The following is a 21,922-nucleotide window of genomic DNA, read 5'->3' as shown; positions in this document are numbered from 1 at the left end:
ATCTTGACTGAAATCTCTGGAGAGAATTGAACGTTGCTGTGTAATCTTCAGATTTGCATGTGTGGCTCTGAGCCAGAGAGGATTAAAACAGTTCATTCTCAGTGGAAATGAGATTACATTTAATTAGTCGTAAGGGAAGGAAGAGCAATAAATAAGGGTTTGTTTGGTGACAGAAATCTTATTTATCTGCTTATGGTCTTGGAGTTGCATCAAGTCCTGAAATCTTGCTTCTTATGTGGAAAATACTTCACTCAGATGCAGAATGTTTTTTGGGTTTGCATAATTTTTGTGTCGAGACAGGAAATCTAATTGAAACAACCAAGAGGAGAAACCACCAGCATACCGGATGGGAAGCTGCCCTGGTGGGGTTTGTTTATCCGTGCAAAAAATAGAAGTGTTGGAAAGGCTGACTTGGTACCAGTGTGGCTGTCAGCTGATCAGGCCTGCTTTCAGAGCTTTGACCAGAACACCAGGACACCCATCCAGAGAGCAGCCTTCAGTGGCAAAGCAAACCCAGCATCCTTCTCACTGAGAGCTGCTGCTCTTCAAACAGGACAAGCAGCTCCTGTGCTGTGCAAGTCGAGTGCAGCCCCAGTGAGCTGTTTCTGTGCTGGCCCTTCCTGAGCACAGACAGGCAGAGCAGGACATCACCTGGCGGGGACAACAGCCAGAGGGTCCCTGCAAGTGCTGAGGCTTGGCCATGTGTGCCTGGCTATAACAACCCAAACCCCAGAACCATTCAGGCACCCAAAGGAACATGGAGTTGAGGGAGGGAAATAAGATCCTTGATGCAACTGCTTTTCTGTAGGAATATAGGTGGCTCCTTCCAGGACAGCATAATCCAAAGTTCACTCCTGGTCCAAGGCACTCAGGCCCAGATGTTTCAGTAGGGAGTGGGAACACATAATATACCAAGAAAAGAGAATTTAGGTTTCTTCAAAACTCATTTCTCTTTCTAATCCCTAACTAATTTGCTGTGCTGCTTTTTGGGGTTGAAACACTCTCACCTTTTTCCCCCAAGGACAGATATATTTCAGTGAATTGATTATGGTACCAAGAAAAAGCAGTGCTTCTCAGTGATGGATTGATTATTTTAGATCTGGGATGCTTAAACAGGTTTAAATTACAAGAATATGATTTATGTCCTTTCCCTTCTTGCTTTTCCTAATGTAATACCCTGGATGTGCATGGTAAGTCAGATTACTCAGGCTACCTGTCAAGAGCACATAGGCACTGTTCTGAGTTTCCACTTGATTTCATTGCAAATTCCTCAGGAGGTTTTTATGGCAGCTCTAAGAAATGCTTTGGTAGCTGAGCACATTATTTTCAAGCCTGTGTTTGTTTCTTAAGGTTTTTAATGGTGTGCAGAGACAGAGCAAGCAAATTAGATTCGTAAGTACATTGCAGCAAAGACTCCAAAATGGAATCAGATGTCAGTGTTGGCTTTGAAATTGTACAGCTGGTACAAGGCCTATACTGTGGAGTCCCACTAATCAAGAAACTTTGTTAATGGCCCATGTTTAACATGTGCTTGTGATTCCCTGGGGGATACCTCATCTTTGAGAAGCAACTAACAGGGGGATTTCTGCTGCCCAGATTTGCACCTTGGACCTTTCAGACTGACCTTGCTTGGCCGTGCTGAGAATCGGCACCAACCCCTCTTAGTTAAACCTCCCCGTGCCCTCCAGAGCCTTCTTGTTGCAGGAAAGGAGAGGATTAAGGATGAGTCGAAGGAAGGGAGTCTGGAGCTGGATTTCACGTGGCAGCACATGTGGCCACTTTGTCTTCTCTGCTTTGTGGTTTGTCTCTTGGGGTTGAAGTGCTACCTGCCACCTGCAGCAGCAGCTCCTACCGCACTAAAGAAATGCTCATGCTCCCTCTACAGTTGAGAGAAGGAGGAAGGCGTTCCTTAAAGGGGGCAAAAATATAACTACAATTCTGTCAGATTGGCTGTGGGGAGGAGCCTGAGCTCTTTCCCTCGATGCACGACAGTGTCCACGTCCTGCCCATCCAGCTGGATCCAGTTTGGATACCATCTGGTCTGTGCATGATGGACAACACTCACCTGCCAGGCCAAAGCAGTGTGAGTTGCACATCCTTCAGCTCAGGAGTTTGAACCTCTGTCTGTTCTTGTCTGGGCACCGTCACCATCCCCTCAGCTCAGAGCACCTCTCCCTCTTTTCCTGGCAGATCACTACATGCAGGTGCTGGCCTGCAAACACGACTGTGTCCGGGAGCTGGCCACGCGCTCGGGCCGGATCTCGCCCATCGAGAACTTCCTTCCCCTCCACTACGACTACTTGCAGTTTGCCTATTACAGAGGTAAAGCACGGCACTGTTCCCCACAGCACTGCTGGGTTCTGTTCAGTTTGTGCAAGTTCAGGCTGCTCCATGTGGGAGTAAGGCTCTTTCCCCTGATGTCCACACTGCAGTGATGCAGAGGCATGGTCTGAAAGAGAAGCAAAGGACATTGGAAATTGTCTCTTCAAAAGTCAGGTTGACTGAAATACAATGAAGTAGTTGTATGAAGGTGTTTTAGATCATCAGTCAGGTTTTAAAAGCCCAACTTTTAGCTTAAATATTACTATTCTTTAAATAAATCATGCTTTTTAGGGTCCTTTCATTTGAGTTTTAATATTAAAATCCTTGGGATTCATATGTTTCACATTTTCTGAAACAAACTGATATATTTTCTAAATTAATATATAACAGATACGTAACTTAGCTCAAGCTTATCCTAAGATGCCAATTTTTGCCAATTACCAAATATTTTAGGATTCACAGTAAGCTTGCAGGAGTTGGCAGCATGGCAAAATGTCAGTAAGGTTGCAGGAGTTGGCAGCATGGCAAAATGAGGGTTGGCAATGCTAAAAAATCATGCCAGTTTTGTGGTTCTGTATGCTATTTTATTATGTTTTGTTACATAAAAGAAAATAGAAATCTGCTCTCAGGCTTTTGCTAATAACTCTTTGCTGAAAAGGGCAGACTGTGCAAGGGTCAAAATTTCTATTAAAACATAAAGATTAATCATTCATCAACACAAGGGGAAGAAAGCAGGAGGAGCCAGTTCATGTATGGTGTACAGGCTTCTTTTTTCCTCTGCCCAGTTAGAGGTTTGCTGTGGTGGGTGAAAACCCCTGGGCCCTGAGAGATGCTGCACAGATGAGAGGCAGTTTGATGCCAGACAGTATCCACGTCCTGCCCATCCAGCTGGATGCAATTTGAATACCATCTGGTCTGTGCATGATGGCAGAGAATTCTTGTTTCTGTGCCTCAGTTTCCTTGCTGGTGAAGTGCAGTGGTTAAGACAAAGAGGCATCAAAAGAGCCCCGTGAAGTCCTGGGCTGCCGCTTCAGCTGGTGGGGAGCTCAGGCTGTGCTTCCCTCCCTGCAGAGTCCCCTCCTGGGCTCTGTGTGAGCCCCCTGTGCCCCCCTGTGCCCCCCTGACCACTGTTGTGTTGCCCCCAGTTGGTGACTACGTAAAAGCCCTGGAGTGTGCCAAGTCCTACCTGCTGTTCCACCCGGACGATGAAGATGTCCTGGAGAACGCAGGTTATTACGAGGGTCTCTTGGAAGGTACAGTGGATCCAGCCACCATCAAACCCAGAAAGGTGAGAGTGAGTGGCACCTCAGAGCTCTTGGTGGGAGGCTTTAACAAAGAAATCTGGTGGAAATTAAAGCAGCCTGGCAGCTTTCCCCCAGTGGGACCACTTTAAAAAGAGAAGCAGAAGTGCTGGGCTCGCAGGTGATGCTGAGGTGGTGATTTTCAGGGTGCAAGTTCAGAGTCACTTGTGTGGAGGAGAAGCCAGTGCCCAGGATCTGCTTTAAATGGGGACTTCATCCTAGTAAAGCCTGAGCAAGGGCAGGGAGGGCAGTGACCAACAGTGTAAACCCTCCTCTTGTTCAGTGCTCCGGCAGACACATGGAGGAGGAATGCAAAGAAACACTGAGCAAAGGGCAGCATCTGCAGATAGGGCTGAGAAATATTTCCCAGGGGAGGCTGGGATCCCAGCATTACTTTCAAATCTCTTAGCTTGGAGTTCAGGGCTCAGCCTGTTCTGCAGGCAGTAGCTCTGCTACCACAGAGAGGTTAGGCTGGGGTCAAATAACCAAACTGTGTGTTCCATCACCCAGCAGGACAGGCTTCCTCTCCAGCCCTTATCTGTGGCCCTGGGGCTGCCTTCCTCACCACACAGAAGTTCCTCCCATCCCATCCCATCCCATCCCATCCCATCCCATCCCATCCCATCCCAGATCATTCCCCTCACACCGTAAATAATAGAGTGTTGGCAGGAACTGGTTTTTCCATTCCTTTGGGAATTCCTTGACTTCCAGGCACATCAAGGTGAATTTGGTAAAGTACTAAAAAATAAAAGCAAAATTATGGAAAGGAAAACAAGAAAAAATGTTGTTTTCCCTTACAAAATGAATCGAGGAAAAAACCCCTGAAGTTGACAAAAACATTTAATTGTTTACAGTGTTTTGAAATTTTCTGTTAAAAAAATGAATTTATTTTTCTTTGCACAATAGTTTTCTAGGAGAAATACCAGTGTTCTGTTCGCAGATTTTTCATTCAAAAGAAAGCCCTCTGATGGACAATTTCCAGCTGGCTGTGCTTAGTGGCCCCCATCCAAGCACTCTGAGTGCATCCCAGGGCCAGGCCATGGGCTCCTTGGGGGAACTGAGGCACAGCCCAGTCAGGGTCCCTGCTCCACCAGCCTGAACTTGCCCTCATTCTGCAGCTGGGGTTTCTCTGGCCAGCCTTTCGCCCAGCTATTTTGAGGCTCTCCAAGGTGCTCAGGAGTTTCTGCCAGCTATGGACAAGTGTTTTGCGGATTCAGGCTTCCTAAATGAGTTGCTGAACACCTTCTGTCGTGTATTGAGTGGCTCAACCTTGTTGCCTGGGGTTGCTCCAAGCATCCCTCAACCTGAAGCAATCTGCAGCATTACATGAAAACCAAACCCCTCTGAAGCAGAGGTGCATTGCCACTGTCTTGCAAAAGCTGGCCAAGTGCTACTGCTCCTGTTCTCCTTCTCTTTGCAGGAAGCCCGAACGCTGCTGCGGCGCCACAAGCTGGAGTCTCACCTCTTGCGGGTGGCTGCGGCCGGCCTGGGATACGCCTACACGGAGCCGGTAACGCCTGGCTGTGCTGGGCCAGCACCTCACAGCTCTAGGAGCACTCCCCCCTGCCCCTCTCCTGTACATCCAGCCCTGTGTAGGTGATTCAGGAGCTGGGTCTTGGCCTGGTTTGTTCCCTATAGGAAAACGGGGATGGCAAAGCAAAGAAGGCATTCCTGGGGTGAAGGAGAGGCACAGACAGCCTCATCCACATTTTCAATCTGGTTAACTCAGGCCATTGCTCACAGTTATGTGGGATGGAGCCAGAGAGGCTGGCTGATGTCCCTGGGAGTCAGGCAGAGCAGGTAAAGCCCTGGCTTTGGCGGAGCATTAAATTAAGAAGCTTGTGCTCTCTTTTCCCACAGAACTACTGGAACAGGTACGGCGCCCGCCAGGACGAGCACAGGTGAGCCACAGCTGAGCTGCAGCTTCACCATTCCCACGGTGGGATCAAGGGATGTGCTCATGGTGGGTTACCAGCCTGCCACTCAGGGGTACTGCCCATCCACCAGCACACCATCCTGGTTGAATTAGTGCCCTTTGCCCCTTGCCATTGCAAACGTTCCCACAATAACCTTATTTTACCTGAGTGCCTCAAAACCAGCAATGGTCTAGAGGGAACTTGATTGCTGAGACAAGGGGTGCTGGTCAGATTTGTTGGTGTCTGTGCTTTGTAGGTGGAAACTGTTGCTCTCGTTACCAGAAAAGCAATGTTTGCCACAGGACAGGGTGAGAGCTTCAGCTTGTATGGCTGTGACATTTGTACAAAGTACTGATTTGCTTGGGGTTTCTGTGTGTTAGTTTCCAAAGGGAGCAAAACTGCAAGCTGAAGAGCTTGTGGCCAAAGTCGTGATGTTCCTCTTCTCTTTTGCTGCTCAGTGTCCCATCAAGCATCAGCAGTGAACCCGAGGATGGGCCCCGGCTGTCCCTGACAAAGAAACCCATGCCAAAGCCAGATCGAGAGCTGAAGGAGGGTAAGGCTGATGAACATGTCTCAACAAAATCAGGATTTTTTTTCCTGTTGCTGGAGACTACAGACTGCAAAGGCTGGCCACTGAGCAGTGGGGGCCACTCCTATTCAAGGGAGTTCAAGTTTTGTTTAAGAGACAGACAAGTGCTGCCACAGAATTTCTGGGTCTGTGGATCCCAGGGCACTGCTGTGCCCTTGGACTTGTTTTTTCCACCTGCTGGGCTACTCAGTACAGAGCCCTGAGATGTGGAGCTGCGAGGCTGGGTCTTCCTCACCGTGGGGAAAGCAAACCAGCAAACAGTAGTCTTCTGTCCAGGTACTTTTAAGATCAGTGTGTTCCCTGTTGTCCAGGCTGCAGAAGGATGGGTGCTGGAAGCAGCCTGTCCTGATGCTTTGCTAAATGTGCTGGATCACACCATACTAGCAACCACTTCTCTTTGCAGACTAAGCTTACGATTTCATGTCTTAGCTCACACGAAATCACTTGTTTATAAGCCTGTCAGCAGACATTTCAACTGATTTCAGCACATTTTCAGCAGCCACAGAAAATACCACAACATCTACTGAAGACAGGATTTTTCCCTTTAACAATTTTGAAAAACAATATTGTAGCCAAGCACCAAAGCAGAGTCCTTGCTGCAAAACAACAGGGTCTCAAGCCAGGAGGTGTCTTGTGTCTCTAGTGAGCCAGCTCCACAGCAGCAGGCAATTAAACCTCCCTGTAATGCTGTGGGTGGTAGCACTTTTTGGGGAATTTCACAGCTTTCCCCAGCCCAAGTTGTGTCCAGCTGCTCAGTGTTGTGTTCAGAGTGTTGTTATCCCTTCTCTAGCTGTACATAAAATAGGCAAATACCACAGGAAGATACCAAAGATCTTGCTTAAGCCAAGAGCTGGTTGAATTATATTTGTTGGCCTGTTTGCTGTTTATAACCAAGTAATTTCAGAGTCATTCTTTCTGTTTTTATTTTCTTTCTATGCTCTTATTCTGGTTTATTTGCAGAATGTTTTTGTTTACAAAGAAAACTCAAACCATCAAAAAGAAACTGGTATTTTTGTCCATCCAGCTGCTGCCTTTCTCTGTTGTCTTTTTTTTTTTTCTTTCTTTTTACTTGGAAAAAGAAAAGGCCGAAAGAGAAAAGTGTATTTTAATTTTATACTCTTCTGTACTTCTACCCTTCCCCCCTTCCTCCTTTCTGCCAATTCCTTCTCTCCCAAAAGTCCAAAGAATTCCTCAGTTTCTTTGGGGTGTTTTTCACAGAGCACAGACACAGGAAGCAGGTCTGTCTCTGTGCTGTTACTTCGAGAGGGCAGAGGCAAGGAAAGCAGGTGGGAGCACACTGTCAGTCTGGGACAAGGGCTCAGTGTCCATGGCACAGAGCTGCTCAACTGTTCCCTGGGAGGAACAAGGAGAAATGTTGGAAGTGTTCAGAGATGCCTTCCATGTTCATCCCTCATGTGCTTATGGCTGAGGAAGAACAGCTGAGCTGGAAGACTCAGCCCTGTGTTGGAGGATGCCAGGAGTATGGATTTGAGAATTCTGATTGTGATCCAGCCACATTTGCAATAAGTGTGGTTATCAAGCAACAAAATCAGCACAGTGAACACCAGAAACATCCCATATTTTCCATTTCCTAACTCTTCAGAAATAAAGCTGTGAGCTAATAACAGGGCTTGTGGGGCTTACGTGTCCTCCATAGGCCAAGGAGACCTGCCAAGAACACAGTTTTGACTCAATAGACAGGAAAAGTAAAAGTTACAAAAGCATTGTCACAGAGAAGTTGCCTTGTGCCACATGATGGGAGGAATTCTGCAGCTCTGTTTCCTCTATTTAATTGCTTTTCTGTGACAACAAATAATTTTCTTCACGGTTTAGATGTATTTAATTTTTTTCCTGGAGCGACATCTGGTTTAGGCTTGTATTGTTACAATTTCTTTCCTTTTCTCTCTTTGAGGAGATTTGTGGAAGAGGCTTCAAAAGATGGTGGTTTAGGGGCCTTGCTCTGGTTTTTTGATCAGTCAGATTTGATGGGGATGGATTGAAACTTCTCGTAAAACGCTTGCAGGCAGAGGGAGGCAGCTCAGAGTCAGGATGTGAGGGATGGCAGGGACAGCCAGGGCAGCTCCTTTTCCTCAGTGGAGGAGGATTATCCCGAGAGTCCTCTGGCTCATACACTCCCTGCCCTCCTTCTTGGAGGAGAGCAATGCTTGCTGCAAGCTCAACACCATGTGAGGTTTCCTCTGTGTATGACAGACAAAAAACACTGATGACACTTGCAGAGGGTGGCATTGCATGCCAAGCCAGCAGCATCCACACAGCACAGGTGCAATGGGAACCTACATTGGTGTTGACAGCTGGGCTGGAGAGCCCAGTTATCCACTGCCCCTGTCTCTCCCTGTGTCCCACTGGGGTTTGGTGTTTCCAGGCTGTGGTCCCTGCATTTGCAAGGCAGCTGTTGAGAAGGTAGAAAAATGCTGATGCTCCTGAAGCAAATTGATTTCATCTCCTTGTGTTCCCCTTGCTTCTTTTTCTTTTGTTGCTGATGGGAGGCCACACTCTGCTCTCTGCTGTGGAGCTCTTTGCCTGTCAGCACACCTGGGTGACTTCAGCTGGCCTCCAGCCTCTGTACTAGATGTCAGCAAGGCCAGGGCATGTTCAGCAGGATGGTTTTGTGTCTCTCCTCAGGGGGCCCTCTTCTGTACAGCGATGTGAAGTTTGTCTACAACTCTCAGCAGCTGAATGGCACCCAGCGGGTGCTGCTGGATAATGTCATCTCGGAGGAGCAGTGCCGGGAGCTGCACAGGGTGGCCAGTGTGAGTGGGCAATGTTCCTGGGCTGAGTGTGACAGCTGAATGTGTGATCAGCTTCTGGAGACCATGGGTTCATGCCTTGCTGATGGCAGGATGTCTGTGGAGAGCAGATGGATGCTTGTCCCCAGTGCACACCCATAACTGCAGCACGGGAGCTGCTGCTCCATGCTGGGCTGCAGGACAGAGCCTGTGCAGAAAGAGCTCTTTCCCCACGTTATAACAACCCAAAGGATGCTCATCCACAAGTCTGGTTGAGCCTTCTCATTCACCATTAACTGGGCTTGGGAAGGGACTGAGGGTGCCTGAACATCCCCAGTTAGGAGGGGGGTGGTTGATATCCTGCATCTGTGCTCACAGAGAGCTGCAGCACCTTTCCACCCCAACTCACCTGGCCCAGTGATTGCAGCCCTGGGGGATTTGGGAAGAGGGTGCCATGTACTGCCATTGTACATTCTACTGCCATGCACCCCATTGCAGATCCCTCTCTCCTGACACACCAGTTCACCCCTCATCTGTATTCCTGTTTTCCAGGGGATCATGTTAGCTGGAGATGGTTACAGGGGCAAAACCTCCCCACACACCCCAAATGAGAGATTTGAAGGAGCCACTGTCCTCAAAGCCCTCAAGGTACAGCTCCCTCCTCCTTTTCCTCCTCTCCCGTGCCCTCCCTCCCAGTCTGCACATGACACTGACCTCTCCTTGCCCCTCTCCTTGCCCAGTATGGCTACGAGGGCCGTGTCCCGCTGAAGAGTGCCCGGCTGTTCTACGACATCAGTGAGAAGGCTCGCAGGATCGTCCAGTCCTACTTCCTGCTCAACTCCACGCTCTACTTCTCCTACACACACCTGGTGTGCCGCACCGCCCTCTCCGGTGAGGAGCCGGGGCTGGCACTGGAGCAGGGAGCGTGGGAGGGCTTCAGCCCTCCTTGGGGGTTTATGAGCTCAGAGTAGCTTTGTTTTGCTTAATGCTTAAATTGGTGGCCAAGGGCTGGGGAAAGTCAGCATCCCACAGCAGCAAAAAGTGGGCAGTGCTGTCCCCAAAAAAAATAATTTCTGGGATGTCTCTTGGTTTTCATATCTGCAACTCTTCCTATTTTCTCCTTCCTTTTCTCTTGCCTCCTCTTGTCTGTCCCTTCTCCATTTCACCCCAGCCCAAGCTCTCCATCTCACTTCCTTGCAGCCAGGAACAGGCAAAGCTGTGCAGATCTGAGTCCTCAGATGTTGCCTTTTCTCCCCAGCCATTCCTTTCCTCCTCTCACCTGTGAGCACCACCTGGAGTGGGGTCAGGGTAGGCTGCCACCCCATGATGGGACCCCCACAGAGCATGGCATTTCCATCTCATCCATCCCTTCTCCTTCCCCCTTCCTCCACATGGTCCTGCCTAGGCCAGCAGGAGCGCAGGAATGATCTGAGCCATCCCATCCATGCTGACAACTGCCTCTTGGACCCCGAAGCCAACGAGTGCTGGAAGGAACCTCCTGCCTACACCTTTCGGGATTACAGGTAGGAAGGAATCTCCCAGGGACTTCTCTCCCTCTGGCTGTCCCCACTCTTCTCTTAGTGGAGCAATGTGGGATCTGTCCAGGAGGTGGGGGTCATCCTTGAGACCTCCCCAGTGCTCCCCTAACTGGGGTTTCCCACTTCCTTCCCCAGTGCCCTCCTGTACATGAACGCAGATTTTGAAGGTGGCGAGTTCATTTTCACCGAGATGGACGCCAAAACTGTGACAGTGAGTTGGTGCTCTGGGCCAAAAGCTGTTCCTCAACAGTCCATGCTCAGGGCTCTGGGCTTCCTTTGGCAGCCTGTGACTCCTACCTTGCAAACAGCCCATACAAAATCCTGCTGCAGAGGTGCACAGACCATCTGCTCCATCCCTAGAGGCCATGCCAAGCAGTAAACCTATGGATTAGGGGTTCTCCCCACCCCCAGTGCAGGCAGAAGGATGGCTGGTAGTTGTCCCCGGCCTGGAGGACTGCTGAGGTGCCACCCCATCTCGTGGTCAAACATGAACTGGTGTCTCCATACAGATGCAGGTCTCTTGTTCCAGAGAGGGTCACAGTGGTGGACATCAGACCCTGAGAGGGATGTGGCTCAGGCATGAGTCTTCACCTCTGTTTGGGGCCATTAAGGGAGCTGGGCACCCACTCTGTGATTGGACAGAGGTGTGGGCACCATGCTGGGGTCTCTGGAGAAGCTGGAGGGTAGATTATGCCTACTTAAGTGCCTGAGGGTTGGTTTGGTTGGCAGTTCTCCTCCTGAGGTCCTGCAGGACTGTTGTGGACTCTGCCATGAGAAGAAAGAAAGAGGTGTTTGACAGCCATGCCAGGCTCACCCTGGACCTCCCTGGAGTTATGCCATGGCCCCATTTTGCTCTAGGTGGTCACCTGTAGGTTTTGCAGAGATTCCATGCCATTATGTCCTTTCTGCACAATGTCTGCTCTAGGTGGTCACCTGTAGGTTTTGCAGAGATTCCATGCCATTATGTCCTTTCTGCACAATGTCTTCTCTAGGTGGTCACCTGTAGGTTTTGCAGAGATTCCATGCCATTATGTCCTTTCTGCACAATGTCTGCTCAGCAGAAGCAAGCTTCACATCTCCCTATTTACCCCACACATTTTGCCAGCCATGCCCAGAGCTCTACAGGTCCCCCCCGAGCAGCTCACCAGGTCCTGGGGCGATGCAGGGGGATGTTCAGTGAGGTCCCAAGCCCTGGGGCATGGTGATCCCAGCCAAGCCAGCGTGTGCAGTCCCTTGCCAGCCTGGCTGTGCTGTTTCCCTGCAGGCCTCCATCAAGCCCAAGTGTGGGAGGATGATCAGCTTCTCGTCGGGCGGCGAGAACCCCCACGGGGTGAAGGCAGTCACCAAAGGGCAGCGCTGTGCTGTGGCTCTCTGGTTCACCTTGGACCCTCTCTACAGAGAGCTGGTGAGTCCCCCCATCGTGGTGTGAGGAGTTGGGGCATACCCAGCATCCCACAGGAACCCGGACCATCTTATTTTCTCCAGTCCCAGTACATCTGTTTTCATCCCATTACAGCCCCCGCAGCAGCACTCCCGTGATAGGAGCTGGTGGCCCCAGGAGAGGTTTTTCCTGCCATTCCTGGTCCTGGGCACACATTGCCCTTGGCCCTTGGTGGGGTGCAGTGCTGGGCTGGTGTGCTGAGTGGGGTGTGGAAGGGCTCCCGGCAGGGCTGGGCTGGCCATTTCTGACACCTAGTGGCAGCAGCCTGATGGATGGGGAACTCCTGCAGAGCCATCCACAGCCCAGAGTGCTGCATGAGTCCTGCTGCTAAGTCCTTCCATAGGCATTTCAGCAGCTTGAAGTCCATGGCTCTGGGCACCCAAGATGCCTTGGAAGATCTGGGCTGTGATGCCTTTCACCAGGCACCCTCCGCATTCTGTTTTAAAAAGCTGCTGTACCAGCCCCTGCCTCCCTTTGGTAGCAGTTCTGCTCTGTAAAAATCAAAGATACAAGACTGAGCAAAACTAAATGCAGGGAGAATGCAAAACCCTCATTCCTTTGGCTTGTGATGGAGGTGGGCTGCGAGGTTTGGGGAAAAGCTTATTTTGAGACATGTAATTCAGTGTCTCCCAGTTTTTTTGCACTAGCAGAAATTCCTCCAGGCTTGGTGCCTGTATAGTAGGAGATCAGCCCTGCCCAGGGAGCTGGAAATCAACAACAAGCAGAGGGTACAGGAGGAGGGTGTGCTGTGGCAGTGGCTGCTAGTGAAGTGTGATAAGGGAGCTACAGAACATCAGCTCTGCCCCAACCACTGCAGCCCTGCAGGGAGGAGGGAATCAGGCATTGAGGTGGAAAGGGATTTGATTAATTTTGCCGAGCAAATCCCCAGCTTGAGTCCCAGGCTCTCCCCCATCCTCTCACCTACACTGCTGGTTCTGGGGTAAAATCCTTGCTGTGTGTCCTCCCAGCAGCCTGGGCCTCACTGAATTAGCTGGAGCAGGCACTGAAGCTCTGCTGTTACCATTTCTTCCCTTCCCCTTTTGCAGGAACGAATCCAGGCAGATGAAGTGATTGCAATGTTGGACCAGGAGCATCTAGGACCCAGTGAAATGAACATCAACCCAAAGGATGAGCTATGAACTAGGCCAAAGACTTTTTCTATTAAATATTTATTTAATATTGTTAATCTTATTAGAACCCTTCTATTTTTGTACAGAGATGCTGTATAAATTAACAGGTTAATAAGATTGTGAAGTTTCAGGAATGCCTCTTCTGTATTTAGCACAGCTTTTGATGGAACCCTCATCCCTGTGCCAGCATCTCCTGGTGGGGCTGCCTTTGCTTCCAGCATTCCCTGTTTTTCTCTAGCACTTCTCAGGACTCATTCAGGCCCACTCTACCTGCTTGGAGAACCCATTTTTTTCTTTCTCAACCAAAAGTAGCTGCTTCTCTTTAGCATCTGCTGGATAAAATTCTCAGGTGTCCTAATGCACTAGTCTTCCTGCTCCTGCTAGGGGAAACTGGGCCACAAAAACTGGAGTTATGACTGTCTCTCACCATTTGAAATATGCTTTTTAGGGGAAAAAAAACAAAGGAAAACCCAAGTGCTAGCAAAGTGGAGATTTCTCTCTAGCCATGTGAGGCTGGTGTTTGGGCATTAATTCTGAGCAGAGCTTCTGGAAATCAGCTGCTGAGCAGGGCCATGAGCTGTGCACAGGCATGATGGGGTGTGATTTGCAGCTGACTCTGGTGAAAGAGGGTCTGTCACTCATGTTTAGTCCCTTCTCTTGCTGATGGCCTGGGAACATGAAGGATTCTGCTTCACACTGCATCCTTTGAGTTTCCAGTCTGCTGCTGGTAGAACCCAGAGTTTGTAGTCATAATTTCTGGATTCCTGTTGGGAAGCAGCTTAGGAAGGTACAGTGCCATGGTGTTGGATGGTCATGGTGTAGCTCTGCACTCTGGATGTCCTGGCTGCATGCTCCCATCCTGGCAGTGCAGAAGCAGCAGATGTTCATGGTGTGGCAGTATCTATTTGCTCAGAGGATTTCTGACCCAGCCTGAAGATGTTGCAGTGAAAGCAAGTAGTCGAGTAACTGCTGCTAGGCCAGTAAATCATTCCTCCCCAACCATTAAATTTAATCCTGTGTGTGGGATCAGAGCAGCCCCTATCTCAGTCAGAGCAGGCACTGAGTCACAGGATTTCTGTCGCAGACATAAGGGCAGCTTTTATTTTGACCCAACAGCTGCTTCTGCTGCTGGAATGCAGTTCTTAAAAGGCAGGTTTCAGCAATCTTCACTTGAAATTACTGCAAGGCTGCAATCTAGCCAGAAAACACTACAGGGACCTTTGCTGGAGTTCACATCCTTGAGTGCTTTACTCAGCTCCCTGCTGCATTGGCTCTTTTGTCAGTCCTTTTCTGCTCCCCTCTGCCAGTTTGGCATTCCCAAGACTTAAAATCTGCAACAGAGAATTGTCTTTTCTCTTTGCTCCTGTAGCTTGTGCCTGTTTAAACCTCCCAGGCTCAGAAGCCTCCTCTTCCCATCCAGGCACTGGCTGCAAAGGCTGCAGACAAGGATTGTCTTTCTGTAGAGACCTCCTCAAAAGCTGGTCCTGGGCAAGATAGAAGGAAACTCTGCATTTGAGTTAAAAATAAATGCTCAGACTGTGAAGAGGGAACTATTACCACTCAGAAAATGCTGGAAGAGTTGTTTGCTGCATCTCTTCCAATGCTGCATGTGTAGAGAAAAAGGCTCTGGGCATTCTTAAGCTACCAGCACCCTTCCCTCATAGATAGCTGAAAAGATTCATCAAGTTGGCTCCCCAAAGAACTGCCTAAAGGTTCCTGCCTTTGAAGAGCCTTCTCTGCTTGAGTGCGTCTTAAATACTTAACTCCATCTCCCTTTTCAAAACAGTCAGAGGAAAAGCTGGGGAGAAGAAGGGGAGGGCAGCTGAACCCCATTCACTTTGGACAGCTGACCCCCATTTCATGGTTCGTCCACATGCACCACTGCATCCAAGGCTTGACTCTGAATGCTGCACCTTCCATGTGGGCCTGTGCTGCCATCCCCCAGGAACCACTGCCCGGGGCATCCTGCAGAGCTGCCCCTCGGTGCAGCCCCAGCCCTCCCAGGGATCCCACCAGCTGGTTCTGCTGCAAGGAGGTGCAGGGGCTGGCACAGGTCATGGTTTGTTTGTTCCTGTTAGCCAGGGCTGTGTCTAAATCCAGGGAAAATAAACTAAACACATCTGGGCCTGTCTTTGTCTTTCTTCAGTCAAATATTAGCAGGAGAGACCAGAGAGTTTGGGGTCTGTCTCATGATGGCACCTGTGCCTTTGGGGCTTGCTGCCTTAGACCTGACAGCACAGCCCCCTCTCCATGCTGGAGGAGTGTGGACTCTGTGTATGCTTTTGGCTGCTGTCCCTCTGCCTTTCAGTGTGTCCAGCTGTGCAGTAACTCCCACACCATGGACATGCTGCAGGCAGTTTGGGGAGCAGGAGGGACAGCCCCCTGTGCACTGCTGGCTGTTCAGGACCACAGCCACCTCCGTGAGACAGCTCTGCTGCAGGGCCAGGGAGCAGCCTCGGGGGGATGCATCATTGCAGGACTCGCTGCAAACATGCCCCAAGAGGGGAGAGCACTCCGGGCTGCCTGGGCCATGCCTTTCACCGTGCTGCTCTGCCAATGAGACCTGCTGGCAGCCTGGGCCACACTGAAGCCAGGAAATGGGAATGCAGTGAGTCAAAGGCACTTTTCCTGTTTGTTTGTTTGGGGTTTTGTTTGTTTGTTTGTTTGTTTTTCCAGCTCCCTGCTCTGGCAAAGTCTAGCTCAGAAGTGGATTTGTATTTCTGCTGCAACAGCAGAGGTGGGTGCCAAGTTTGGCACTCTGTAGCCTCACAGGAGCAAGTTGCAGAGCTCTTTGGGGTGTGCACCAAGATGCAGAGTAGGTTTTTGCATCTGTTGTATCCAAGTGGGGTGGGTTGCCACCAAGGTGGCTTGGACTGACAAGTGATTTTAACTCTTGGATTTGATGTAGGGGCCTGGCATTTGCCAGAGCTGTCAGGGTCACCTCCAGAGTGCCTGCAGGGCACCTGCATCCCTGCTAAAAGAAAGCTGACAGCAATACTGAATGTATGTACTCCTCCTTGGTCAAATATGCCCCAGGGAAAACCTAGTCCACTTATATTTTTGTTTCCTCCGACTTGGGTTCATGCTGTTACTCCTTTCCTGACCTGCCAGTCTGGTAATTGCTGCTTCCTAAAGCTCCATCATGAAGCAGCTCCCAGGGAGGCAGTGCCTGCAGTCACAGCACTGAGCTCAAAACCAATGTGCACTTCAGAGCACACCTCATGGCTCCAAGGCCTGCCCACCAAAGGCAAGCACAAGCCATTTAGGTGTTGGCCATGTATTGTACATTCCCCAGTTCTATCACTAGCAACAGGAGCCTTTTGGAGATGGAGGTGATTGAACCATGCCTTAGTTCTTCGTTCCTTGTTCACTCAGCTGTGCCCTCCCTAATAATAATAATAATAATAATAATAATAATATATGTAGAGTGGGATTAGCAGGGTTGATTTATGACAGTCATTGAGGAAAAAAACAACCTATCCATAAAGGAAATGTAATGGAATTTAAAAGTATTTAAAACAACTGAGGTAGCTGTGTGTGTGTGTGTGTGTGTGTGTGTGTGTGTGTGTGTGTTTGGGTGTGATGTGGTTTTGAAAGTGAAGCCTGCATGCTCTTAATCCATGCCAGGGGACCTTTACTCCCAAGGAGATTTGTTTTGCTTTCATGTCCAAGTGGGCCCAAGCCAAGTTCACTCAGCCCTTGCACAAAGCTGCTGCAGGCTGTGGGGGCACAGGGGGAGCCTCAGGCATGTCTCAGCAAAGGGAAGTCCATCATATTTCAGAGCAATGCAGATGAAATTATGCCTTCATTAAGGACAAGGCTGCACTTCGCAGTCAGGGATGCAGCAACAGAGTGTGAAGAGCCAGTGGCAGCAAAAGCACCAAGGCTTGGGGAGCAGTGGCTAACAGGACATGACAGCTGAGCAAGGCACCTGAGGGCTCGTGCAGAGGGTAGGAGCAAGGAAAACACCTTGTGTAAGTAAAGAACCTCCAAGAAAGGCCAGCAGAGAGCCTAAGGCTGAGCCCCCTTGGGCTGTAAATGCCTTATTCCAAGTGGCTGCTGAAAGCTTCTCTCCAGCCAAAAGCTCACCCCTGAAACCTCACCTGAAAATAGGACTTGTGGCTACTTACCCAGTTCTGAATCTATAATCAAGGCTGAAATACCCAAAGTTCTTTATGTCCAGTGGCTACAGTCTAAAGGAACCTGGCCTTCCATAAGCATTAGCCTGAGAGACTTTCTGAGGCATTAATTTAAGGAACTGAACCTTGCCATCGTTCTTGTGGAGGCTTAGAGCCATGTGGACAGTCAGTCTCCAACAGCTCCACAGGATGATGACTAATCCCCATTATTTCCAAGCTAGGCTATGGTAAACTTATAAAACATGGTATATTTGGTCTTTTTGTACGTCCTCTTTATTTCCCAGGCTCTAGACTGATTCCTCCAAAATACAGCAGCTCTGATCACCCTGTGAGCCCCACTGACAAGCTCTGCCAGCAGCCAACCTGGCTGAAACCCTCTGCTGCTGCCACTCTATCCCACCCCACAGCTGCATTCCTCCTGCTGTACCCCCACCCTGCTGCTGGCTCTCTGACCTGGTCATGGACGATTTGGGTGGCACCATCCCCACCGTGGGGTTGTCAGTCCCTGTGCAAGGGTGTCCCCACTCAGAGGTGCTGTGGCTGTGGGTGGGAGCAGAGCCTGCCCTGGTTTGTCAGCTTTGCATTGCAGCTCCTGAGTGCCTGAGAGCTGCAGCAGTTCGGCCACAGAAAAGAGTGGGCAAAGCAAGGAGATGGAGTTTGCACTGAGCCCTGCTCATCCTTCCTGCTTACACCTGGGCAGAGCCTGGGCACTCACAGGCAGCTGAACATCTTCCCATGAAAACTGTAATTAAAAAAAAAGGTTGTTTCCTCCTATCCACGCCCTTGCCCAGCCTGGGGGAAAAAAGAACAAAACAGCTGGCAGTGCGATAAAAATGGGCTAGTCCTGCTTTGGGGAAGAATTATATAAAAAGAGGAAAGAAGTATGTATGTCTTTTGTTTCCACAACTGCTCCTTATGTCTACACCCCACTGTAAGAGCCACCTTTTCCTGGGGGATGTGTTCCTGCTTGTCTGTGCATTGGGGTTTGACCCAGGCCAGGTTCCAAGACACTGTGCTCTTCCCCACATACGGATGGCCCCACATATGTGTGCTTCTCCTCCCACCGCTCCACTTCCAAACCAGCACCCAGATGGATGAGATGCCTTGGTGTCAGAGAGAGGACCAGACCCAATGGAGTGCAGCCATGCACAGTCAGATCCTGCCCTGCTGTTCATCCCAAGCACAGCCTTGGGGCCTGGGGCTCCTCATGGACAGGTCCAACAGATGTCACTGAGAGCAACAGAGCTCCCCAGTATCCTCCAGGAGCCCAGCGTGTGTGGGCCACCTGACCATCCCCCAGTGGAAAGTGCTGTCTCCACAGCTCTAGAGGATATCACGGCCAGCCCAGAACTGCTTTTATCTTGTTTTAAACACATGGTGAAAGCTGGCACTGAGTTTGTTTCCTTCTCATTTAGCAAAACTTTTGTTACGCAGAAAAAAAAAATCATAAATGTCAGCACGTCCCAACCACCTGGCCAGCATCCAACCCCACCAAAAATAAGTGCAGCACACTAGAGGAACTTGAGAAAGCTAAACAGGTGACTCAGAGAGCTCCCTGGCCACCCTCACCTTGTTTCTGGTTGAAAGCACCCCTGAATTTCAGGGGAGAGGGTCCAGCTGTGGCCGGGCAGCAGCGTGCAGGGCTGTGGTGGCACAGCACAAGTGTGCACAGGAGCCTGCAGTGTGTGCCCTGCTGGGAGCCCTGATGGGAGCAGGCACTCTGGGGGCCCTGTGGGCAAACAGAGCAGGCTGGTGAGCAAGACACACTTGGCAAAGGGGCAAGTCAGCTAATGATTGTTTCCAGGGATGGTTTGGATAATGAGAATGGCAATTCTAGTAGGTATTTCCTGAAGTTGAGCAGGGCAGGGCAGGGGGAATTGATATGGGCTCAGTTTAGCTTCTACTCCTCCTTTATTTATAATGAGATTAGCAGCAGAGATGGCAGGGCACCCTGCCTCCTGCCCTGATGGGGTGAGCTGATAAGCACCTCCTGCCTGGCCTTGCATGCCAGCCCAACAGCTGAGCCACAGGGGGAAAACACCAGGGAAAACCACTCTTCCATCACACAGGGCCTTTCTGCAACTGCCCTAAGCTCAGGGGTAAAATGTTGCAGCAGACTGGCTGGCCTGATCCTGGCAGTGCCAGGAGTGGTGCTGGTATCCCAGGGCAGCCCAGTGTCACATCCCCTGCTTGCAGTGCTCCGGCACCCAATGTCAGCTGACAGCATCAGGTTAACGCTTGTCCCCACCTCACTGCTGAGATATGAGGCCACCACATGGCCCCCAGTGCGCCTTGGCAGCCCCAGTGCAAGAAATGAGTGCTTGATTTGACTGCATTGTGGCAGAAGCTGTGAAGAAGTGTGATTGCCCTGCAGAGCATGTCCCAGCTGCTCACAGTGCTGTAACTGGACTGTAGCAAAGGTGGAGAAGAAGCTGTCTTATCATTCCCACCCCTAGAGAGGAGAATGTGGATCCCCTGACCAATTTTGAAAAAATCGTAGTGCCCATGACAAGGTCTGTTCATGGCAAACCCAGAGCGACCTCTGAGTGTACATAGCCCTAAGCAGGGGAATTTTGTCTGTAAAACCACTGAAACCCCCCTCCCCCACCTGTATTTTAAAGACTCCTATTAGTTACAGCAACCAAACAGGCATGGGCCAAGCGTATCCATCTGGGGCAGAAGTTGCAGCTGCTGTGGGGCTGTGGGACACTTTGGCACCCAGCTTATCCTTGCAGGGCTCCCTGCCACTGCTGGGCATATCTGAGGTGATGGCTGAGCCTGATGTCCCCTTCACCATGTTGTCACTGGCTGCATTGCCCCAAGCCAGGATGTCCATGGAAACCATCTGTGGTGACATGCCTTTCTCACTCAGCCCTTTTCATTGAGCCAAATCAAAGTGTGCCCATAGCCCAGGGATGACCAAGTCGCTATAGGGGACAGTTTCCCAGTCATGTGGTCATTGTGGGGAGCTGCTCCCACCACCACACAGGAAAAAACAACCCACCAGCATCTTGAAACCAGTTTGCAGTCCCCAGGCACCTGGGGGTTGTTTGTTCAGCTCCTTTCATTTCAACACCTCATGTGAGAGGCTGGGCGCTGGCATTCACTGCTCCTGTGGTGCCAACTTTGAGATTGTTTTATTTGATTTGCCAACCAAAATGGGTGGAAGGGTGGAGTCTGTATTTTCCCCTTTATTTTTGTTTTCAAAAAACCCTTCTGGCCCTGGGTGAGGCCGAAGAAGCTGAGTAGTTTCACGTCTATCTACTCTGTGACAGTTACCTGCCTACAGCACAGCCTGGCTCCTCCAAGCAGAAGAACTGGGTGTGGGCGGATGGCCTCCCTGTCTAGGTGGGGAGAAAGAGCTCTCAGCCACCTCCCACAGCATTTTTCTCCCCCACAAGCACACTGGAAAAAGCTGTCGTGTGAGCCCCTCCTTCCTTCCTCTGGCCAGCGGTTCAAAGGAAAAATAAAGTCAGCCCATGGCACAGGGAGAGGATGGGGCAGGCTGTGAACTCCTCAGAAGTAGTGGGGTGATCACTGCACTCATTTTGCACAGCTGCAGGGAAGGAGTTTGTCACTGAAGTGCCCAGGGAAAGCCCTGAGCCATGTGTGGTTGACACCCTGAGGTGCTCTGAGCAAACACAGAATACCCGTCCCCACCCCAAGCTGTGTCCCAGACCCTATCCAGGATGGGATGAAGTGCATCTGGACTTTCTCTGGAGCCTGGCTGCACCCTGTGCTTCCCCAGGTGACTCACAGAGCCTTCACAGCATCTCTGCAAGCAGAGCAGCCCAGGAGGGTTTCTCCATCTCGCTCATGGCTATGAAGAGGCGGATGTTCGTGAGCATCTTCCAAAAGTTCAGCCACGAGCAAATGACATGCTGTGCTCTTCTGTGCCCAGCAACCTGCCAGGTCCACCCTGCCAGCCACAAGCCCACAAGATGCTGCCACAAGGCTTTCCCGGCATCTCGGGCTTGCCCACCCTTCTGGAGCCTCCTGAAAGGCTGCAGGGAAAGTAAACGTGCCTGCACCAAAGCCAGGCGCTGCAGGGAGTGAGAAATCCTGGCTGATGAGCACACACCCTGCCCTGCTCCGCTGGCACCGGGCACGTCCCTCCCTGTTTGCCACGGTGCTGCCCCTGCAGCCACGACCCGCACCCCGCTAATGAGCCTTTAGTTCCCCTTGAGGAGGAAGATGCCACATCCTTTCTCCCTTTTCAGACTAATTACAGTGAAACAAAAGGGGAGATGCACCATACCAGGAATGCTACCGAGCCTGTGAGTCCCCCACCCAGCGGGATGAGGTGGGAGCTCCTGATGGCACGGATACAGGAGCCAGCAGCCAGCCTCCCACTCCTCTTGCTCAACTGCTGGCGCCACCAGAAAAGATAACAAACATCTCTCCTGCTCTTGCGATGGGCCCAGCAGCAAAAGGAAATTTCCAGGACAGAAGCTCCTGCTGGGTAGCCCATGCTCCAGGCTATAGGGAAGAGCTGCAATCCCATTTTGCTCCCACTGTAAGCACTGCTGGGGAGACCCACGTGCTGCACACCCCAGGCACTGCCTTGGGTTCTCCCCTGCCGCCTTCAAACCTGATCTCACTTCCAGCACTTCCACCCTTCCCAAGAAATGGCATGGCTGCTGCTAATTCCTTCTAAATACCTGCAGCTTCTGGAGAAAACCCAACAGGACTTTTTGTTTTCTCATCCTTCAGTAGCTCTGCAAGCCAAGAGTCACAGTGTGCCAGGCCATGGTAGTCTGAAGGCAGCTCTGCCTTGCAGGCACACTTGGTATGAACAG

The 21,922-nt window shown here is 50.6% G+C and overlaps 1 protein-coding gene across 1 annotated transcript in view; it reads left to right on the top strand.

Annotated features, from left to right (window-relative positions):
- P3H2 (prolyl 3-hydroxylase 2) overlaps positions 1-15,103 on the top strand; it is a 65,276-nt gene extending 50,173 nt beyond the window's left edge. Inside the window, exons 4-15 of the mRNA XM_041406029.1 lie at positions 2,191-2,322; positions 3,468-3,610; positions 5,044-5,133; positions 5,484-5,524; positions 5,998-6,092; positions 8,772-8,899; positions 9,428-9,523; positions 9,616-9,766; positions 10,281-10,398; positions 10,549-10,624; positions 11,678-11,818; positions 12,901-15,103. Coding sequence (XP_041261963.1) covers positions 2,191-2,322; positions 3,468-3,610; positions 5,044-5,133; positions 5,484-5,524; positions 5,998-6,092; positions 8,772-8,899; positions 9,428-9,523; positions 9,616-9,766; positions 10,281-10,398; positions 10,549-10,624; positions 11,678-11,818; positions 12,901-12,993 — 1,304 coding nt within the window. The 3' untranslated portion in view covers positions 12,994-15,103. The remainder of the gene's footprint in view (positions 1-2,190; positions 2,323-3,467; positions 3,611-5,043; positions 5,134-5,483; positions 5,525-5,997; positions 6,093-8,771; positions 8,900-9,427; positions 9,524-9,615; positions 9,767-10,280; positions 10,399-10,548; positions 10,625-11,677; positions 11,819-12,900) is intronic.
- Positions 15,104-21,922: the final 6,819 nt, after the last annotated feature.

The sequence above is a fragment of the Onychostruthus taczanowskii genome, unplaced genomic scaffold (genome assembly GCF_017590055.1).
Source record: "Onychostruthus taczanowskii isolate IOZ18803 unplaced genomic scaffold, ASM1759005v1 scaffold24, whole genome shotgun sequence".
NCBI lineage: Eukaryota > Metazoa > Chordata > Aves > Passeriformes > Passeridae > Onychostruthus > Onychostruthus taczanowskii.
This window is presented reverse-complemented; position numbering and strand designations above follow the sequence as displayed.